Source organism: Ambystoma mexicanum, chromosome 3p (genome assembly GCF_040938575.1).
Source record: "Ambystoma mexicanum isolate Mex_15411 chromosome 3p, UKY_AmexF1_1, whole genome shotgun sequence".
In the NCBI taxonomy this organism is placed as follows: domain Eukaryota; kingdom Metazoa; phylum Chordata; class Amphibia; order Caudata; family Ambystomatidae; genus Ambystoma; species Ambystoma mexicanum.
In genome coordinates, this window is record NC_090925.1 from 1,056,684,134 (window position 1) to 1,056,705,220 (window position 21,087).

The following is a 21,087-nucleotide window of genomic DNA, read 5'->3' on the forward strand; positions in this document are numbered from 1 at the left end:
TCTGGGTATCCTCTGCATATAAACGAAACTGCCAGCTATCCAGTCTACAAAATATCTGAAACTACAGGTAAGCGGGACTCAATTTGTTGCAAATAGAGATGTTAAACTGCAGTAGTTGAGAGGATTTCTGTGATTGCAATGATTGAGCTTGCTGTTAGTTTCTACTTCAGTACTCGATTTGCCAGAAACTATTTAATCTCATTCTAGTTCTACCTGCTCATCTATTGGGGCATTTGATGAGTATCTGGTGATCCACTGTGTCAAAGGCAGCCGACCGGTCGAGTATCCAAGTCAGTCGGGCAATCTTCTCTGATGTCCATCAATACCAGTTCTGCTCTTGTCGCAGGCTTAAAGATCAATTGGCAATCATGGGACCCACCATATCCTGGCTAAATGAAGGCTTCCCGAATGTAGTGTAGGATATTCAAAGGGCATCAAACAAATATGGTCCTACATCTTGAAAGGGGATTCCATATGCATTAAAGCTAGACTTTTAGTTCCAAATTGTCATAGGTTGAGAGTAGAATGGCTGTGGAAAAGAGACAGGATCTCGTGATCCAACTTGTAGAGCAACCAATGAAAGAGTTGGTCACTGTCAGGGTTCTCCCTTTACCAAAACAGGTTTGCTTGGAGGTAATGGGGAAACCAGGCATCAGTCCACTTGATGTGCACCTGTGCTTGAAGATAAATCATATAATTATCCAGATATTTCTGTGTATTGCAAAAGTGACATTATTTTGTGGTCTTTCAACTGTCTCCATTTTAGTACATGTTGGACAAGGATGGTATGTTATTTGCTCTTCTATATGTGTCCTCTATGTTGCCTCATATTTTTGCCATTCTTTCTTTTTAGGTCAGTCGTCTTTATTTCCGATGGAAGATGGGTTTTTGGATGATGGTCGTGGGGAACAGACCCTGCACAGTGGTTTGGGATCCCCCCACTGTTTTCCCCACCAAAATGGAGAACGAGTAGAACGATATTCGCGCAAAGTCTTTGTGGGTGGATTGCCTCCGGATATTGATGAAGGTACAGCAAAAAGAGTAGCATGGCAACAAATTCCATCTTTTTAATAGGGGGCATCAGTTTGGTCTTGAGCCTATACCAAGCAGGGAAATGATCCCTGCTGCTGTCTTCCACTTTGCAGTTTTATTTCCACCAAGTGCTCCAGCAGAGCACTGAGCAGACATCCTCGCTATTAGCAGTGCATTGTATTTACATGCAACCGAGACGCACATGAAGGAGGCCTGTTAATCCTCAGGAGAAGCAGTCCTTGATCCTGTGAATGTACCAGGTATTAGAAGCACGTGGGTGGTTGCCCACAGCTGCTTGAATTAAACCAACAAAATGGTGTACTTAATTCTGTGCGATGTCCACCCTCACTTTGCTGGCATTTTAATACTGAAATAATGCATACATGCCAATATGACTCATTCCATTTGGGGAGCACTGGTAGTTAGGAAAGTGGTGGGCAGGGGTGTGCATGGGAGATGGTGTTTAAGGATTATTTTGTGTTTGCAAAGCGTTGGCTCAGATAGGCATGATATGCCAGTCTCACATCCCCATGTATACAGTCCCACCCCACTATTCTGCACCAGGAATAGACCTTGTGGTATTTGGAAATCGAAATGTATTTAAAAGAATAATGTAACTTCAACTAAGTTGATGTCAAGCTTGACTTCATGGAGATTAACACAATACTATAGCAAAACCAATAATTAACCAAAAATTATCTGCCTATATAAATCTCACTATTATCAATCAATACAAGCATTCATTCAAACAGTCTGCATATGGATATATTGTATTCTAAAAGATAGTAGACATTCTAAACATTTCTATTATACATTGACTTCTCTAGACAACATAGTTTAACTCGATAACAGTTCAAGGTGTGGTAAGTGTTAAAACATTGTTTTTTCTCCAGTATCAAGACAAGTATGGTATCTGAGGAAATGCACTTGAAAAATTACATTATAGCACATAGACAATCATGTTAACTTCCCGGTAAAAGTGGAAAAACTGAATGTGTAGGCTATGTGTAAGCCACTTAACTGTATGCGATGGACAGCTTCCATTTGTCTCCTGTAGGTTTGTATTCGAAATAATACTCTGGGATCTGTGCTTTCTGTTATAAACCCACACGCATACTGTGTTTTCAAAATAAATGGGTGCAGTTTTCTTCAAAAATGCATGTGCGACTTACACTAGACATGAGTTTTACTTGCCATGTGTATGTATGTATGTGTGTGTGTGTGTGTATATATATATATATATATATATTTCTGAGGCTTGTGGAATCTGCTTAGATCACATGCTGTGCATAGGCCGACATCTAGTGGAAGTTGCGGAGTATTACAGTTTGTTTTTCGAAACTCGAAAATGGGCGTCGACACAGGCGTGCCAGTAATACTATCCCTAGTGTGACGTCCACTGTACCCAAGATCCCTCACGCGTCTGGGATCCTCAGATTGTTTTTTTCCGCCATACTGGTCGGAAGCATCTTGCGGAGTCCCCTGGCCTTAGCCATACTTTTGCTAATTATTGAAGTTTAAAATTATCCTTCCCCACCCCAACGTCGACACTCGACGACGGCTGGAGAAGACATCGACCGTCGGCTGCTGCACGACGGATCTGGGCCTCGGAAGGCCGCTGGCCTCGGCCCGGGCCTAGTAGGCCGCTGGCCTCGGCCCTGCAAGTAGGGAGAGTGGGGGGTGGTACATACTCTTCACTCTTGGTATATAGGTACACCTTATATATTTCCTACACTTACCAGCCCGCTGCCTCAAGGTGCGTATGGAGGGTACCCCTTTCCAATTCTGCCCCAAGTGCAACCGCAAATACCCTTGGGTCGACAGGCACGCCACGTGCAATCTCTGCTTGCCGAGGGACCACCCCGAAGCGAACTGCAGAGCGTGTAGTAGGTTTAAACCTAAGACACTTAAAGACCGTTCGACAAAGCGTTGGGTCCACCACGCCAGGCAGGCGGCCATGGCAGCGGAGGGCGCCTTCAGCGATGGCAGCGACGCCGTACTTTCGGACGGCGAGGGCATTACGGCGTCGAAAGACTGCCGAGCGCAGGTCCCCGACCTCGGAAGGTTGTCCGGCAGGGCGGCTATGGGGAAGACCCCCGCGACGCAAGCGCTACACACCCTACACACACTAAGCACACTAAGTCCAACCGAACCTCGACGACATCGACTTCTCGGAAAGAGGCACAGATAGAACGGTCCGGCTCGGTGTCCTCTGGGCGCTCTCGATCGAGATCGCCTCATGACGCAAGGCAATCATCCACTCTTGCCAAGAGTGCCTCGCTCCCTAGATTAACGGAAGTTCGATCGTCGGAAGACGAAGACGACTTCCACCCCCAGGCCGCGCTCCAAGAGACCGAGGCCGCAGTTAACACCAGCGAGGCCCCACGCTCGAAACAAGATACCTCTCCCGACCCTCGACGCCAGGCGTCGAAAGTCTCTGGGGCCTCCAAGGGGCAGGGAAAACATTTTTCCACGCACGGGGAGGGGGGGGAAACAGCGGAAAGCACAGCCTTCCACTCCTGTAAGACCATCCTTCCACCCTAAGCAGACAGACAAACATAAATCTACTGGGACATCAACATCCAGCAAGGGTACCCTTGATAAGTCCTCTAAGTTGCCTACTAAAGTCATACCCTGTTCCAAAGAATGGTCCAGTGAAGACATAAACAGGGTCATGTCAAGGATGTCTTCCTTAGAACATTTCCTTTCGTATGACCCTCAAGGGGCCACACCCTCAGGCTCCTCTGATCCTATCCCCCTAAGTAAAAAGGCCCGGTTCGAAAGACCTGAACCCTTCGAGGTGCAGACTTACTCTACTCCATACTCTACTCCACACCCCAGATACCAAGGACAGCCTTTCCCTGAAGGGGACCAGGAGTTTACAATTATGGAGGAACAAACCGGGACTGAATACTATGCGGATGATGACCTGGAGGAGGTAGAAGATGAGCAGGAAATTTACAGAGTAGATTCCCCGGTAGAGAGCGAAGCCCCAGTTACCGACTCGCCAGTTGATAACCAGCCCCTCCTTAATGAAGTTCTCGCTCGCGCAGCAGAACATTTTCACATCGACACCCACGGTGTACAGGAGGAAAGGGACTTCGCAGAAGAGTTGGTGGGAGAGAGGAGGCCGGTCGCTCAGACCATCCCTATCCTTAAATCCATCCAACGTAGAATAGATCCATCCCTGGTGAATCCTAACCTCACCAGAGCCGTCAACCCCAGAGTCGAAAAACTTTTTCGGGCAGCCCAGTCTGACCCTCTTTATATAAGAGGACATCTTAAACCAGACTCCCTAGTGGTTACCAACACTCGGAAGAGGGCTGGGACACCCTTAACGTCGTCAGAAGCTCCTCCCGACAAGGAGAGCAAAAGACTGTACGGGTTTGGCAGGAAGGTAGCCTCAACGTCCGCCTACCAAGCAAGGATTGCAAACTCCACCACCCTGTTGGCAAGTTACAACTGCCATCAATGGGAAGAGGTCGCGGCGCTCATAGCCTCTGCTCCTGAACCGTTAAAGGGCCAGTTGGCTCGGATCTCGGCAGAAGGGAGAGCCGTGTCTGGTTGCATATTAAAAGCAACTTTCGACGCCGCGGACAACGCAGGAAGATTGATAGCAGAAGGTACTGTTATCAAGAGACATGCGTGGTTACGGCAGTCGGGGTTCAAAACAGAAACCCAGGCTTCATTAATAGACAAGCCGGTGGAACCCGATCTATTGTTTGGGAAAGCGGTCGAAGACGCACTTAAGAATGCCAAGGACGAGTACGAGACTCTCAAATCCCTTGGCCAGCTTACCAACAAACCCCCTAACCAGAGGGGGAACAGTAATTTTCGTCACCCACGCGGCCAAAATTCACAAAGAGGCAACTATGCCCAAGGACAGGGTACACAATGGAACAACAACCAGCAGTCTACCCAGAGTTACGGCAGGGGTAACAAGAGAGGTCGTGGAAGAGGCAGAGGCAGCCCCAACAAGGGAGGTGGCACGCCTCCACCAAAGCAGTGACGCTCAGTTCAGGGTCCCTTCTCACGCAACCCCAGTAGGGGGACTCATTTCCAACTTCACCCAGGCTTGGGAAGGGATCACCTCAGACAGATGGGTGCTGTCAACAGTGTCCACAGGATATTGTATAGAATTACTACAGCGTCCCCGGAACCACCCTCCACGACAAAGAATACACTCCTTAGAACATCAGAAGATCCTTCTCGAGGAGATCGCCATTCTGCTACAAAAGGACGCGATAGAACTCGTCCCAGGACACCAGGTAAACAAGGGTATCTATTCAACTTACTTCCTTGTGCCAAAGAAAGATTTGACAAGGCGCCCAGTATTGGACTTACGGCCTGCCAACAAGTATGTCAAGCCCCAAAAATTCCGTATGACCACGCTACAAGAGGTAATCCCCCTCCTAAAAAAGGGGGATTACATGGCAACCTTGGATATGAAAGATGCTTATTTTCATATTTCCATGCTCCCAGCGCACAGAAAATACTTGCGCTTCAAGGTGGACAGTCGCCACTACCAATTCAAGGTACTGCCCTTCGGGATAGCTTCAGCACCAAGGGTATTCACCAAGGTACTGGCGGTGGCAGCTGCACACCTACGCAGGGAGGCAATCCCAGTGTACCCTTATCTGGACGACTGGCTCATAACGGGGGAAACCCCAGGAATTTGCAGGTCAAACATTCAGAGGACTATCGACCTCCTCCACGAATTAGGCTTCTCTATCAACGAGAAGAAGTCAAGTCTGGTGCCAAGCACCTCAAAACAGTTCCTAGGAGCAATCCTAGATACTCAAAAAGGGTTGACCTTCCCTTCGGAAGAGAGAATTCGGAATATACTACTGCAAATTCCACATTATCAGTCAGGTCAACAAATAACGGTACGCAAAGCAATGCAGTTACTGGGCATGATGGCATCATGCATTTACCTGGTCCCCCACGCGCGTCTGCGCATGCGTCCCATGCAGGAATGGTTGGCGAAACAGTGGTCTCAGGCAAGTGGTCAGTGGGACGATCTAGTGGTCGTTTCGCCAACACTCGTACAAAGCTTACACTGGTGGACAAGAGAGAATCTCGCAAGGGGAAAACCCTTTTACGATCCCGAAGTACAGGCAGTGGTGACTACAGATGCATGCCTGACTGGGTGGGGAGCTCACCATCTCCACCACACAGCTCAGGGTCTCTGGTCTCACTCAGTAGCCAAGAACCACATCAACCTGCTAGAGCTTCTGGCAGTATTCCGAGCGCTTCGGGCGTTCGAGCCCCATCTGCTAAACTTGTCGGTGCAGATCCGGACGGACAGCACGACAGCCATGTTCTATCTGAACAAACAAGGAGGGACTCGTTCGCCAAATCTGTCCAAGCTTGCCCAGAAAATCTGGATATGGGCACTCAGACGGAACATCTTCCTGTCATCACAACATGTTCCAGGGGAGCTCAATTCCCTAGCGGATGCCCTAAGCAGAGACTCCCTCCCAGAGGAACACGAATGGGTCCTTCACAGAGATATCGTAGAAGATCTCTTCTCTCAGTGGGGTTTCCCCACTATAGACCTATTTGCCACAAGCGAAAACAAACAATGCCTAGGATTTGCATCCAGGTTCCCCCAGCCAGACTCCCAAGGGAACGCCCTGTGGATGAACTGGTCAGGGATGTTTGCGTACGCTTTTCCACCAACTCCTCTCATCAGGAAGGTGGTGTACAAGATGAACAAGGAATCGATGACGCTCATCCTAGTTGCTCCCATGTGGGCGAGACAACCATGGTTTCCACACCTACGCAGGATGGCGGTGTGCGAGCCCATCAAACTCCCAGCCTGGTACAACCTACTGTCCCAGCAACACGGTCAAACAGTGCACCAAGAACCCAACTCAATGAACCTGGCAGCATGGCTCCTGAGGTCATAGAGTTTGGGCATCTCAATTTACCACAGAGGTGTATGGACATCCTAAAAGAATCCAGGAAACCAAACACAAGGCACTGTTACTTTGACAAGTGGAAGAGATTCGTTATTTGGTGCCAGAATAAACAAATCAACCCAGTTGATTGCACTCCTTCCAACGTTGTAACATACATGCTCCACCTGCTGGACGCAGGTTTGGTTTTTAACTCTCTGAAAGTACACCTGGCAGCCCTCTCGGCTTACACCACATCCCATAACAAAGTATCGTGGTGGAAAGTACCAGTAGTTAAAGCCTTCATGGAAGGAGTAAAGAGACTTCACCCTCCTATTTCGAACCCACCGCCAGGATGGGACCTCAATGTGGTGCTAGCTAAGCTCATGGGCCCCCCTTTCGAACCCATGCATAAAAGTAGTCTCAAACACCTGACTTATAAAACGGCCTTCTTAGTAGCCATTACCTCTATAAGAAGGGTCAGTGAAATTCAGGCTCTGTCAGTGCAGGATCCTTTCTTTACTATCCACAAAGACAAACTGGTTTTACGCACACACCCTAGGTTCTCACCTAAATTTATATCTAAATTCCATGTAAACCAGTCCATCGAGCTTCCGGCTTTCTTCCAGAACCCGCAAAGCTCAGCTGAGGTGAAACTACACACCCTTGATGTGCGTAGGGCGGTCCTCTACTATGTAAATAAAACCAGACCGCTAAGGAAAACAGATCAACTGTTTGTCTCCGTAGCTACAGGCAGAGAGGGGGATCGCGTCTCTAAAGGCGCGATCTCAAAGTGGATTATCAACTGTATACAGCTGTGTTACTCTCTTTCTGAAAAAACTCTGCCTTTTACGCCAAGGGCCCATTCTACTAGAGGCATTGGGGCCACTCTGGCTTTCATTGCAAATGTTCCCCTCGACACCATTTGCAAAGCAGCTACTTGGAGCTCTATTCACACTTTTACTCAGCATTACTGCATTGACACTCATTCCAAGACAGATACACAAGTGGGACAAGCGGTTCTAAGACACCTGTTTGCTCATGACCCTTCTCACATCCCACCTCCTTCTTCGGGTACTGCTCGCTAATCTATGCACAGCATGTGATCTAAGCAGATTCCACAAGCCTCAGAAGGGATACATTACTCACCGTAATCGTATTTCTGATGCTTGTATCTGCTTAGATTCACATGCGACCCACCCTTCCTCCCCTCCGAGAGAAGGCGCATGATTGCTTGTAGTCTTACCTTTCTGTCTATCTGCTTGGATTATCTGTACTCACGCTACTCCTCATGTCAGAAAAAATACAATCTGAGGATCCCAGACGCGTGAGGGATCTTGGGTACAGTGGACGTCACACTAGGGATAGTATTACTGGCACGCCTGTGTCGACGCCCATTTTCGAGTTTCGAAAAACAAACTGTAATACTCCGCAGCTTCCACTAGATGTCGGCCTATGCACAGCATGTGAATCTAAGCAGATACAAGCATCAGAAATCCGATTACGGTGAGTAATGTATCCCATATATATATACACGACTTTGAATACAGCAATATAACTGCTTTAAATTCATGTCTGTGTGTGTACTGTTCAAGCTACCTACGTGTGACTTTCAATCTGTGTGCTTGCACAGCTTTAGTATGTCTGCATTTAATTCTCAACCTACTTATGTTTTCAGGCTGGAGTTGTAATCTTCTACAGTAGCCTGTTCCGTTGCATCCCAGCATGCATTTTGGTTGTGCAGACACCTAATCTGACTATGGGCTCTATGGAACAGTGGGCTGCCCTAATGCACTCTTATCACCCTTGGCAATAGTATTTTAAAATGGCACTAACCCAAGATGACTATAAACTGGATTAAGCCACTAAATATATTTAAAATGGGATTTAATTTTACAAAGTAAATTCCATATTAAAGTGACGCAAAATGGGCTCTGTTTTATATATATTTTCGGGGGGGGATTGGGTCCTCCGACGTATTCCATATCTGACAGTTATCACCACAGCTGTGCTGCTTCGGAAAATCTTCTGTGTCGATGACGTCGATACGCCGCCCTCAATGACCTCCTCCGACGGCCGACGTCACTGGATGTTATAAGTAGGACGCACGACGCCCGTAGCCTCAATTCTGTTTTTTCCGCGAACGTGTTCGCTTCGGGAATCTCGGCGCGCCTCGACTCTTTGGAGTTTCTGTTGCTTTCTCGGTTCTTCGAACCTGTTTGTGTACTATTTCTTTGTGAAGATGTCTACCTCGTCTTCCACACATCGTCCAGGCTTTAAGAAGTGCGGGGACTGTGGGTCCAAGATGTCGGTCACGGACCCGCACAACGCCTGCCTCTGGTGCCTCGGGGAGGCCCATGACACGGATGACTGTGTCGACTGCCAGTTGCTCATGTCGAAAGCCTTGTGGGAGCGCAAGAAGTTATCGGTAGGTAAGGTGTCCAAACCCCGGAAGTCGAGGTCTGCGGGGCTTTCGACGGACGACTCGAGGGGCGACTCTCTGCGTCGTCGGAAGTCCAGTGGGTCTCGGTCCCGGAGTGGGTCTCGCCACTCCTCTGCCTCTTCGAGGCACTCCTGGAAGCGCCGTCATCGGTCGCCTTCCCTGTCCTCATCCGAGGGCTCTGCCTGTCGGCGGGGTCGCTTACCCCACCAAGCATGCGACACCGGAGGAATGGGCTTCCTTCGGGAAGAAAATGTTGGTGATTCTCGAGTCGCAGGGCACTGGTCCGTCCGCACCTCAGAGTGGGGTCGGTCGTGATCAGTCGAGAGACGCCGCTTGCACGCCTTCGGGGTCGGCTGGTCGTCAAGATTTGCGGGAAAGGTCCCGATCGGACAAGGGGAGTCGTTCTCGGCATTCCCGGTCCTCGACACGCTCGAGACCGCATGAACCTGTGAAGTCTTCGAGGAAGACATTGACGCCAGTGGCGCCGAGGTCGACAGACTTTCTCGAGGCTCCGCCTCCGAGGAAGTCGTCGGCGCCCAGGATGTCGAGGGACACGCTCGGGGCTCCGTCTTCGAGGCCTGTGTCGACGCTGTTGATGCTGTCGGCGCTGCGTCTGTTGTCGACGTCCATTCCCTCGCCGCCGATTCACTCAACGCCCTCGACGCCTTTGGGGGCTGTGTCAACGGGGGTACCCTGTGGCTCGGGGGAACCACCTAGAAAAGCTCTGGCCAAGGTCAAGCATGGCTTTGGTTCCAGTTCTGTGGCTTCTTACAGCCATCTGGAGTTCATTTCAGAGGTGGATGAGGGCTCTGATGATGGCATGGTGCCTGACATGGTGCCTGACGAGATTCTCTCGGGCCATAGCCAGTTTGAGGACCTGAGGCAGTCCCTGCATGATGCTAGTGGGCTGGACACCTCTCCAGAGGTGGAGTTTTGTAGGCCTGAGCCTGGCACTCATGCCGATTCTTTGTACCGGCGCCTTATGTCACGGTCACCGAGTGCTTAGGATGGTCTGCTCCCCCAGTGGAGTTTGTTCAGGATGACCTTACAGATATCCTCGACATTGGTCCGCCAACTGACCCGCTACTGCCATTCCATATGGCTCTGCAAAGAAGGGTGGCAGCGGCTTAGACTGCTCCGGAGAGTATCCCGGCAGTGAGCAAGTCTTTGCCGTGAAAATAACGCCCAGCCAGTAGTGACCCCTGCTACTTGTCCAAGCAGCCTACTCTGGAGAGTTTGGTGGTGCAGGCGGCTACGGCCCCGGCAAAGCAGGCGTCATACCCTACCATCCCTCCTGATGGGGACGACAAGCGTTATGACGGCTGGGCGAAGAAAGTGTTTTCTGCAGGGGGTATGGCGCTTCAGGCGGCCAACTCCATTTGTGCTTTGTCTCGTTTCGCGCACACTCTGTGGAACTGTTTCCTTGGCGGCTGAACATATTCCCGAAGGGGATGAATGGGATGGGTTCCTTTCCATGGTTCAGGATGGTAAGGATGCTATGTGAGAGGCCGTTCAGTCGGGTTTGGACATGTCAGATTGCGTCAGCCGGTCCATGGCGGCGAGCACCGTGATACGCAGGTTTGCGTGGTTGCGTAAGTCGGGGTTTGCTCCTGATGTGCAGGCCCGGCTCCTCAACATGCCCTTTGACGGGGAACGTCTTTTTGGCAGCAAGGCTGACGAGAGCCTTGAGAGGTTGCAGACATCTAGAGCTGCAGCAAAGTCGTTGGGCACTGCAGTTCGACAACCTCTGCCTTTTCGTCCTAGGGGACAGCAATGGAGGGGAGGTTCCTTACGTTATTACTTATCCTTTGGTAAAGCGAGAGGAGCTGCCATTCAAAGGGGCCACCGTAGGAGTGGCAGAGGTGGGAAAACCAGGTACTCGAGGTGCCAATGACACTCGGGCTGTTGCCTCTTTGCCCTCAGGCAACGCCGCAGCCGCTTCAGCTCAGTCATGAGGCCATGTCCCATGGTTCGCCGGTTGGGGGAAGGCTGGCGCAGCATCTTGCAGAGTGGCGTGCCATTATTTCAGATGTGTGGGTTCTGGAGATCATAACCCACGGCTACTGTCTTCCTTTCTGGCAGAGGCCTCAAGACAATCCACCGGGGAATCTCTTTGAAGAGTCCGGACCCGTCTTTGCGCAGGAAATTCAATCCCTGCTGGAGAAAGGCACCATAGAACTGGTGCTTGTAGCGGAGAGGAACAAGGGATGGTATTCCCCTTATTTTTTGATTTCCAAGAAAGACGGGGGATTGAGACCCATCATGGACTTGCGCGGTTTGAACAAACAACTCATGAATAACAAGTTCAAGATGGTTACTCTCTAAAGTCCTCCAGGCCCTTCAACTTCAGGACTGGTTGGTGTCTCTTGACCTCAAGGATGCTTATTTTCATGTGCCGATCCAACCAAAGCACAAGAAGTACCTGAGGTTTGCGGTTGGCGACTCCCACTTTCAGTTTAGGGTCCTGCCGTTCGGATTGACCTCCGCCCCGAGGATCTTCATCAAGCTCATGGTAGTGGTGGCAGCGCACCTCAGGAAAGTGGGGATTCACGTCTACCCCTACCTGGACGATTGGTTGATCAGGGCGCGCTCTGCCGAGCAAGTCCTGGATCATCTGTCAGTCACCTGCCACTCCCTCCATAAGCCGGGCTTCTCCCTCAACTTAAAGAAGTCCCATTTGACACCAGCTCAGATGCTCCAGTACATCGGAGCAGTGCCCGACACGTCTCTGGGGCAGTGTTTTCCTCCCCAGGTGAGGGCTCATCACATTCAGCAGATGGTGCACATGTTTCAACTTGCCCAGACTCTCCCAGCATTCGAGTTCTTGAGACTGCTCGGCCTCATGGCATCCTGCATTCTTCTGGTGCCAGAGGCCAGGTTGCGGATGAGATCTTTGCAATGGGCACTCAAGCTCCAGTGGTCTCAGTCCTCTGGCAGGATGTCGGACCCTGTTCAGGTGCCGTCTTCGGTCGCCCGGGACCTTCTGTGGTGGGCCGACAAAGGCAATCTGAGGGGGGGGGGGGGCTCCATTTTGGCTGCCCTGGCCAGAGGTGACGATCGTGACGGACGCATCCCTCACAGGATGGGGAGCTCATGCCAACGGGTTGACAGCCAGCGGTCGTTGGTCTCCGTCGGAGTCCAGACTCCATATCAATCTGTTGGAGCTGAGGGCCGTCAGGCTAGCCCTGAAGGCTTTTCTGCCGACTGTGTGAGGAAAGAATGTCCTGATCCTGACAGACAACACGGTGGCCATGCACTACCTCAACAAAAAGGTGGGGGCAGGGTCACTTCCTCTGTGCAGGGAGGCGATGCAGCTCTGGTTCTGGGCAATTCAGCAGGAAGTTTCGATCTCGGCAGTTCATTTGGCAGGAGACGAAAACGAGATGGCGGACGCTCTGAGCAGGCAGAGCGCGGTCTCTCGAGTGGGAGTTGGCTCAGGAGATTCTCCTGGAGATCTTTGCCCTTTGGGGGACCCCTCATGTGGATCTCTTCGCCTCCAGTGTCAACCGGAAGTGCGAGAGGTTCTGCTTGTGGGAATTTCCTCCAAACGGAGCCTTAGGGGACGCGTTTGTGGTGGAGTGGTCATTCCCACTGCTGTACGCGTTTACTCCAGTCCCCGTCATCCCGCAAGTACTGCGGAGGTTCGGTTCCCGGATGATCCTTATTTCTCCGGCGTGGGCCCGTAGGACGTGGTACCCGGACCTTCTCGACTTGTCCATCTGCCCTCCACGTGGTCTTCCCTACCGAGACGATCTGCTCTCACGGGAGGGGGGGGTCAGGTTCTCCATCCAGAGGTCAAGTCCCTCAACCTTCACGCTTGGTTTCTGAAAGGTTGAGGTTTAAGGATTGGGGCCTCCCTAAAGACGTGATGGAGGTGTTGCTTTCGGCCAGAAGGCCCGCAACGAAGTCCCTGTACCGTTGCCATTGGAGAAAGTTCTGCGACTGGTGCAGGGTTAAGAATGTGGATCCTTTTGCATGTGACATTCCCATGGTTCTGTCTTTTTTGCTTTCTTTGGCCCACAGGGGCCTTCAAGTCGGTACCATTAAAGGTTACCTGGCGGCGCTGTCCTTGTTTAAGCGCTCGTCTGAAGAGTGTTCCTATTTTAAAATTCCTTTAATTTCTCAGTTTCTGAAAGGGCTCACTAATGTGTTCCCTCCGTCACCTTTCCAGGTGCCCGCTTGGGATTTGAACCTTGTTCTCAAGTTTCTTATGGGTGCTCCGTTTGAGCCTTTGCATTCATGCCGTTTGAGACCGTTAACTCTGAAAACTGTATTTCTGATGCTTGTTAATCTGCTTAGAATCACATGCTGTGCATATGGTCTGACATCCAGTGGTAACCGCTGAGTATTGCATCTTGTCTTTCGGGGGACCGAAAGGGGACGCGGGCATAGGCGTGTCTGAAACACTATCCCTATCGTGACGTGTAGTACCCAAAATCCCTCACGCGCCGAGGTCCCTCAGATTGTTTTTTCCGCCCAGATAACTGGTCGCCCTATAGCAGAGCTCTTCTTGAGACATTGTTTATCTTACCGCATTGTCGGTTTAATCCCCGTTAAGTCACTTTGCCTATTAAGAACATCTTCGACGAAGACTAAGGGGGAATCGTCTACGGCTGTGGGTTCCGGCACGTGGTCGGGCCTTCTGGCCAGCCTACACGGTAGGGTGAGTGGGCTCGGGGTTTGCCATACTGCTATGTCTTTCCTCTTTCCACTCCTTTCCTTTTTGGTCTGGTCACCCTTCCCTTCTGCTATGGAAAGGACTCCATTTAGATTCTGCCCTGTGTGAAGGGTCAGATATCCGTGGAAAGACGAGCACACATTGTGTAACGCTTGTCTCCCCCTAGAGCACTAAAGCGGTGTTCGGCGTATAAACTCCTAAACCTAAACCCCTAAGGAGCGCCGGTTGAAGCGGTGGGCCGCGTACGGAATGTCACTCGTGGAGCCTCCCTCCCCTGCCGCAACACCAGCCAAGAGTGACGGGGGTACATCGGATGACCAAACGTCCAACGCGGACGTTATAGACCTTGAGGCGGACTATTCTAGAACCATCCCGCCGTCCCCGACCCTTCCAGGCTCGACTCCGGTCTTGCTACAGGGACCACACCCGGTGACAGGGGCGTACAATCGCACCACACAAAGCACACAACCCAAGCGCCCTCCTCGACGACTTTGTCGAAGAAGGCGAAAGCGCCATCGGATCGATCTGATCCGAAGCCTTCCCCGCATCCTGCATGACGACTGGGCTTAACAAACATAACAAGGGCGCTACTCCCCAAACTACACACGCTGAAGTTTCTGAACAAGAAACTTCGACTAGTTTCAAGGTTTCCAAGGCCCGTGCAGGCCCGCAAACTACGAGTAGGCCTCTACCCGAGAAGACCTCATCGGAGGCGTTGTCTCCCGAAGATTCAGTGACTATCAGTAAGAGCATCAATAGGATTGCTACGGCGGTGGGCCTAGTACCGGTTTCGCCCACAGTTATGGGCCAATCAGCCGAAAGGTTTTCCACGGATTTAGAAGACGATCCCGAAGACTCTTACGAAGAAAGCCAGGTACCCCTCTCAAGCACCCTGAGGAGATCCTCAACGCCTTAGGGCGGAGGACCCGGTTCCTGCTCAGTTGGGTCCATTTGGGTTATCCAAGTGGACCACGGAGCAATTTGAGGGATATATGGATCGGCTGGAGCAGTTTTTCAGGGCTTCTGATCAACCTCCGCCGAAAAAAGCTCGTGTGGACCCTAACCCTCAAACACAAGTTGCCCAACACCTAGATGTTCAACACTATGTTGATTATCAAGAAGATGTCCAGAAATACACTTATAGAGACATCTATACAGAAGAAGAGGAGGCTTCTTTTCTGGACAATTATGGGGAAGATCAATGCGCAACGGACAACTGGGAGGACACCCAGAAGGATGATCACAACTCTGATATTGTTTGCCTCGACTCTCCCCCATCCACACTGGTCCGACGAGCTCCCCCGGTGGATGATCAAATGGCTTTCAACAACATGTTGAAAAAAGCAGCAGAATTCTTTAAAATTCCCACGCTTGAAGCCTTGCCCGAACAGGATTTTGCGGAAAACATTATTAATGACAAGCCTCCGGCAAAGCCAGTCTATCCCTCTCTTGAGCTCTGTAAAGAAACGGCTGGCCCCTCCTTCCTCATACCCGTTCAGACTAGGTCTGTGAACCCAAGGGTCGAAAAACTTTTCCGGCCCTCCCCCACCGACCGCCTTTATATCAAAGGGCATGCAATCCCAGACTCGCTGGTGGTGACCAACACTCGCAAGAGAGCAGGGGTTCCCCTTGCCACGGGAGAGTCACCCCCGGACAAGGAGTCTAAAAGGTTGTATGCCTTAGGCAAACGGGTCACGTCGGCGGCGGCTTATACCGTCCGGATTGCCAATAACACAACGTTACTGGCAAGCTACGTCGACGCCCAATTGAACCTACTCCAGGAATGCCTTCAGGAGGTTCTGGAACCAACCAGAGCCAAGCCTCTCGCCATTGTCTCGGAGGGCAAACTTGCCAATCAAAATGTTGTAAAGAATACCCTGGACTCCGCAGAGACAGCAGGCAGGTCTCTCGCACAGGGCACTCTCCTAAAGAGACACGTATGGCTGCACACGTCGGGCTTCAGGCCTGAGACCCAGGCATCCATCATCATCAACAAACCCATAGAAGAGGCCAACCTCTTCGGGAAGGCGGTAGACGATGCGTTGGAGACAGCCAAGAAGGAGCACGAGACTATTAAGTCGCTGCACCAGATTTTCCAAAAACCCTCTTCACAGAGGGGCAGCAATTCTCGGCGGTCCTTTCGAGGACAAGCCCGCGCCGCTCAAAATAATTTTGGCACGGGCAACTTCAACTCATGTCAACCGGCTGCAAGCCCCACTTACTACTCCCAGAGGGGTCAGAAGCGCGGAAAGAATAGAGGCAGAAGCTCCAATTCCAGAGGTGCGTCAACCTCGGGTCAGAAATGACCACAAAGTTCAGGTCCCTTCCCATGTCTCCCCGGTCGGGGGGCGATTAACATCTTTCCTCAAGGCATGGGAGGGGATAACTTCAGACCAGTGACGATCGCCCACGGTTACTGCGTGGAATTCGCCCGACCCCCACAGTTCAGACCGCCGAAACATCGACGCCTTTCACCGGAACATCTGCAGATCCTGGTCCAAGAGGTGGAGGCGCTGCTCGGAAAGGACGCCATAGAAGCCGTCCCGATTCTTCAGGTAAACGAGGGTATCTATTCAATATACTTCCTTGTACCCAAAAAGGATCTCGCAATGCGTCCTGTTCTAGACCTGCGCCCAGCGAACAAGTTCATAAAGCCTCAGAAGTTTTGCATGGTAACACTGCAAGAGGTGATCCCATTGCTAAAACAAGGGGACTTCATGACAATATTGGATATGAACGATGCATACTTTCATATTTCAATGCTGCCAGCGCACATAAAATTCCTAAGGTTCGTGATTCAGGACGAACACTACCAGTACAAGGTACTCCCCTTTGGCATAGCCTCGGTGCCAAGGGTGTTTACCAAGGTCCTGGCAGTGGCAGCAGCACACCTGCGCAGACTTGCAGTTCCAGTTTACCCTTACCTCCACGATTGGCTCATCACTGGGACTCTTTCGACGTTTGTTTTTCGAACACCCAAAAGACAGTAGACCTACTGTTCAGCCTTGGATTTTCTATCAACGAAAAGAAATCCAGCTTAGTCCCAAGCCAAGTAAAACAGTTCCTGGGGGCTCTAATTCGTACGGAAGACGGTCTAGTCTTCCCTTCCAGCGAGAGGGTTCAGAACATGCGCTCTCAAGTTCCTCAGTATGTAGCCAGTCGGGAGGTGACGGTGCACAAAGCTATGTGTTTGCTAGGGATGATGGCATCATGCATATACTTGGTCCCCCACGCGCAGCTGCGCATGTGTCCCATGCAAGAGTGGCTAAACAGCCAGTGGTGTCTGGCCAGCGGACAATGGGAAGATCTGTTAGTTTTCTCACCAGCCCTTGTTCTCTCTCTGCAGTGGTGATCGAGGGAGAACCTCTTGAAGGGGAAAACCTTCACCACCCCTGCAGTGGAAGCCACTCTCACAACAGACTCATCTCTCACAGGGTGGGGGGGGCCTCACCTGCTTCAACAGACAGCGCACGGAATGTGGTCCCCTCAGGTAGCGTCCAACCATATAAACCTACTGGAGCTACTGGCAGTGTTCAAAGCATTGAAAGCCTTTCAGGAGCAACTGCAAGGGAAGACAGTGCTGGTCCTAACCGACAGCACAACAGCAATGTATTACCTGAACAAACAGGGGGGCACTCACTCTGCAGGGCTATCCAAGCTGTCCCAAAACATCTGGATATGGGCTCTCAAACACAAGATGTTTCTGATATCCCAACATGTTCCAGGGGAACTCAATCTTCTGGCAGACATACTCAGCAGAGATTTTCCTCTGCCAGAAGAATACGAATGGCGTCTGCACGAAGACATTGTATCCAACGTCTTCGCAGAATGGGGGTTTCCAGAGATCGACCTGTTCGCTATTCAGGAGAACGCCCAATGCCCAGATTACGCCTCCAGGTACCCCCAGAACCGATTCAAGGGGAACGGTCTCTGGATAACTTGGTCGGGGAAATTTGTTTACGCTTTTCCCCCGACTCCCCTTCTGAACAAGATAGTGCACAAGATGCATCAGGAACCAGTCACCATGATTCTGGTGGCTCCCATGTGGGCCCGCCAACCCTGGTTTGCGCACCTGATGGAAATGTCCCTCTCTCATGCCCACAAACTCTGAACTTAGCAGCCTGGCTCCTGAGGTCATAGAGTTTGGACATCTGCAACTCCCTCAAAGATGCATGGACATACTGAGGGAGGCAAGAAAGCCTAACACACGTTATTGCTATGCCAGCAAATGGAAACGTTTTGTCATCTGGTGCAGTTCCAAAGGCGTCAATCCCACGATTGCTCGCCTTCACACATTGTGTTATATCTAACCCATCTGTTGGACTCTGGGTTAGTCTTCAATTCCTTAAAGGTTCACCTAGCGGCGTTGTCAGCCTACACCACATCACAGCAAAAGGTGTTGTGGTGGAAAGTGCCTGTGATTAAAGCCTTTATGGAAGGGGTTAAAAGAATGTATCCCCCCATCACTCACCCAGCCCCTGGGTGGGATCTAAATGTGGTTTTAACTAGGCTAATGGGACCCCCTTTTGAGCCTATGCATAAAGCTAGTGTGAAAGACCTGACTTACAAGACAGCCTTTCTAGTAGCTATCACTTCTATCCGAAGAGTTGGCGAACTACAGGCCCTCTCGGTGTTGGACCCCTTTGTTGCTGTCCACAAAGATAAGGTAGTTCTGCGCACTCGTCCCAGATTTGCGCCGAAATTTATTTCAAAGTTCCATGTGAACCAGTAAATCGAACTACCCACGTTCTTCCAGAGACCTACTAACATGGCCGAAAGAAGCCTTCACGCACTAGATGTGCGCAGGGCAGTCATGTTCTACATGGATAGAACCAAACCACTGAGGAAAACTAAACAATTCTTTGTTTCAGTGGCAGCTGTTAGAGAAGGGGACCCTGTCTCTAAATCAGCAATTTCAAGGTGGATTGTCAAATGCATCACACTATGTTACACTCTTGCAAACATTCTACTCGATGCACTGGGGCATCCATAGCATTCATTGCAAATGTTCCCCTAGAGTCCATTTGCAAAGCGGCAACCTGGAGTTCTGTACACACCTTTACAAAACACTATTGCCTAGACGCTCATTCTAGGTCTGATTCTCAGGTGGGACAAGCAGTACTAAGACATCTTTTTTTCTACTGTTCCTTCTCACAACCCACCTCCAACTCCAGGTACTGCTCGCTAGTCTATGCACAGCATGTGATTCTAAGCAGATTAACAAGCATCAGGAGACATGCATTACTTACCGTAAAAGCATTTCTGATGATTGTATCTGCTTAGATTCACATGCACCCTCCCTGCCTCCCCGCTCGGGGTGGAACGAACATAGACTTCTTACGACTTTCTCTCTTCATGTACTCACTCACTATAGCCTTGGGCTCCCTCATGGCAGAAAAAATACAATCGGAGGGACCTCGGCGTGTGAGGGATTTTGGGTACTACACACGTCACGATAGGGATAGTGTTTCAGACACGCCTATGCCGACGTCCCCTTTCGGTCCCCCGAAAGACAACATGCAATACTCCACGGTTACCACTGGATGTCGGACCATATGCACAGCATGTGAATCTAAGCAGATACAATCATCAGAAATGCTTTTACGGTAAGTAATGCATGTCTTTTAGCAGAGTGAATGAGTTACAGGCACTTTCAGTTAAGCCACCCTTCACTGTGTTTCATAAGGACAGGGTTGTCCTTAGTGTTCGTCCTTCTTTTCTTCCCAAGGTGGTGTCGGAATTTCATTTAGGCCAGAAGGTGGTTGTTCCGGAATTTTATCCTCCTCCACATCCCGGTAAGGAGCTCCATATGCTTGATCCTAGGAGAGCGTTAAGCTTTTATATTTCATGCATGTCCCGGGTCAGAGTGGACGATCAGCTCTTTATTGGTTACGCTGGAAAGCGTTTGGAACAGGCTGTGACGAAACAGACTTTGTCTCGCTGGATTATTTTGGCTATCTCTTGAGTGCTACCGCTTGACGGGTAAGGACCCATCGGTCGGCTTACGGGCCCATTCTACCAGGGGTATGGCTGCCTCTACTGCCCTGCAGAGGGGTGTTCCTATTCGCAACATCTGTGATGCAGCCACCTGGGCTTCGGTACATACTTTTGTACGTCACTTTTCCCTCAATTCCGTCCGGGGGCAGGATCTGGCCTTTGGCAAGGCGGTCCTTTACTCCGCAATTTGATTGGGCATTCTAAATTTCTGTTTTCTAAATTCTTTTCCCACCTCCTTGCATTGGTACTGCTTTGGGAGTCTGTCATAGATATGGAATACGTCGGAGGACCCATTCCCCTCGAAGAACAAGTTACTCTCTTACCTGGTAACGTTCTTTCAACGGGATGGTCCGACGACGTATTCCATATCGCTCCCTCCCTACCTTCCCCGCTACAGAATTTCTTATCCGATTGCAGCTTACGTTTCCGCAAGGCTTTGTGTGTCAGACTAGCAGAAGACTGGTGGCACACGTTCTGGGAAAAAACTACAACTGAGGCTACGGGCGTCGTGCGTCCTACTTATAACATCCAGTGCCGTCGGCCGTTGGAGGAGGTCCTCGAGGGCGGCGTATCGACGTCATCGATGCAGGACGCAGACGATTTTCCGAAACAGCACAGCTGTGGTGATTACTGTCATAGATATGGAATACGTCGTCAGACCATCCCATCGAAAGAACTTAGATGACACAGGGCATATAAAAGATCAGCAACTGTGATCCTGTTCTCAAATTGCATTTCCGGAATTCACTACGATTTCCTTCCCAGATTAACTCTGGTCAATATATATGACAGAAGTTTAAATCGCCTTTTTCATGTGGCCTCTGATTTTGGTGACTAAGATGACTGTTGGCCTGTAATCATTTCTTCAGCAAAGCCTCTCATCAGTTGGCTATTTGGAAATCACTTTCCTAACATAGACTGGTCATCCTTCATTTATGTGCTTGTCTCGAACCTGCACCCATAAGCTTCAATGTGTGTATCCACAATACGTGACAACTCTCCCACACATGGACAAATTCCTATGACTCTACATCAAT

At 50.5% G+C, this 21,087-nt stretch overlaps 1 protein-coding gene across 2 annotated transcripts in view; it reads left to right on the plus strand.

The window, feature by feature from the left end:
- Nucleotides 1–21,087, plus strand: part of CPEB4 (cytoplasmic polyadenylation element binding protein 4) — a 714,680-nt gene that overhangs the window by 406,450 nt on the left and 287,143 nt on the right. For both annotated transcript variants that reach the window (XM_069652419.1, XM_069652420.1), the window contains one exon: nt 854–1,027. In XM_069652419.1, coding sequence (XP_069508520.1) covers nt 854–1,027 — 174 coding nt within the window. The remainder of the gene's footprint in view (nt 1–853; nt 1,028–21,087) is intronic.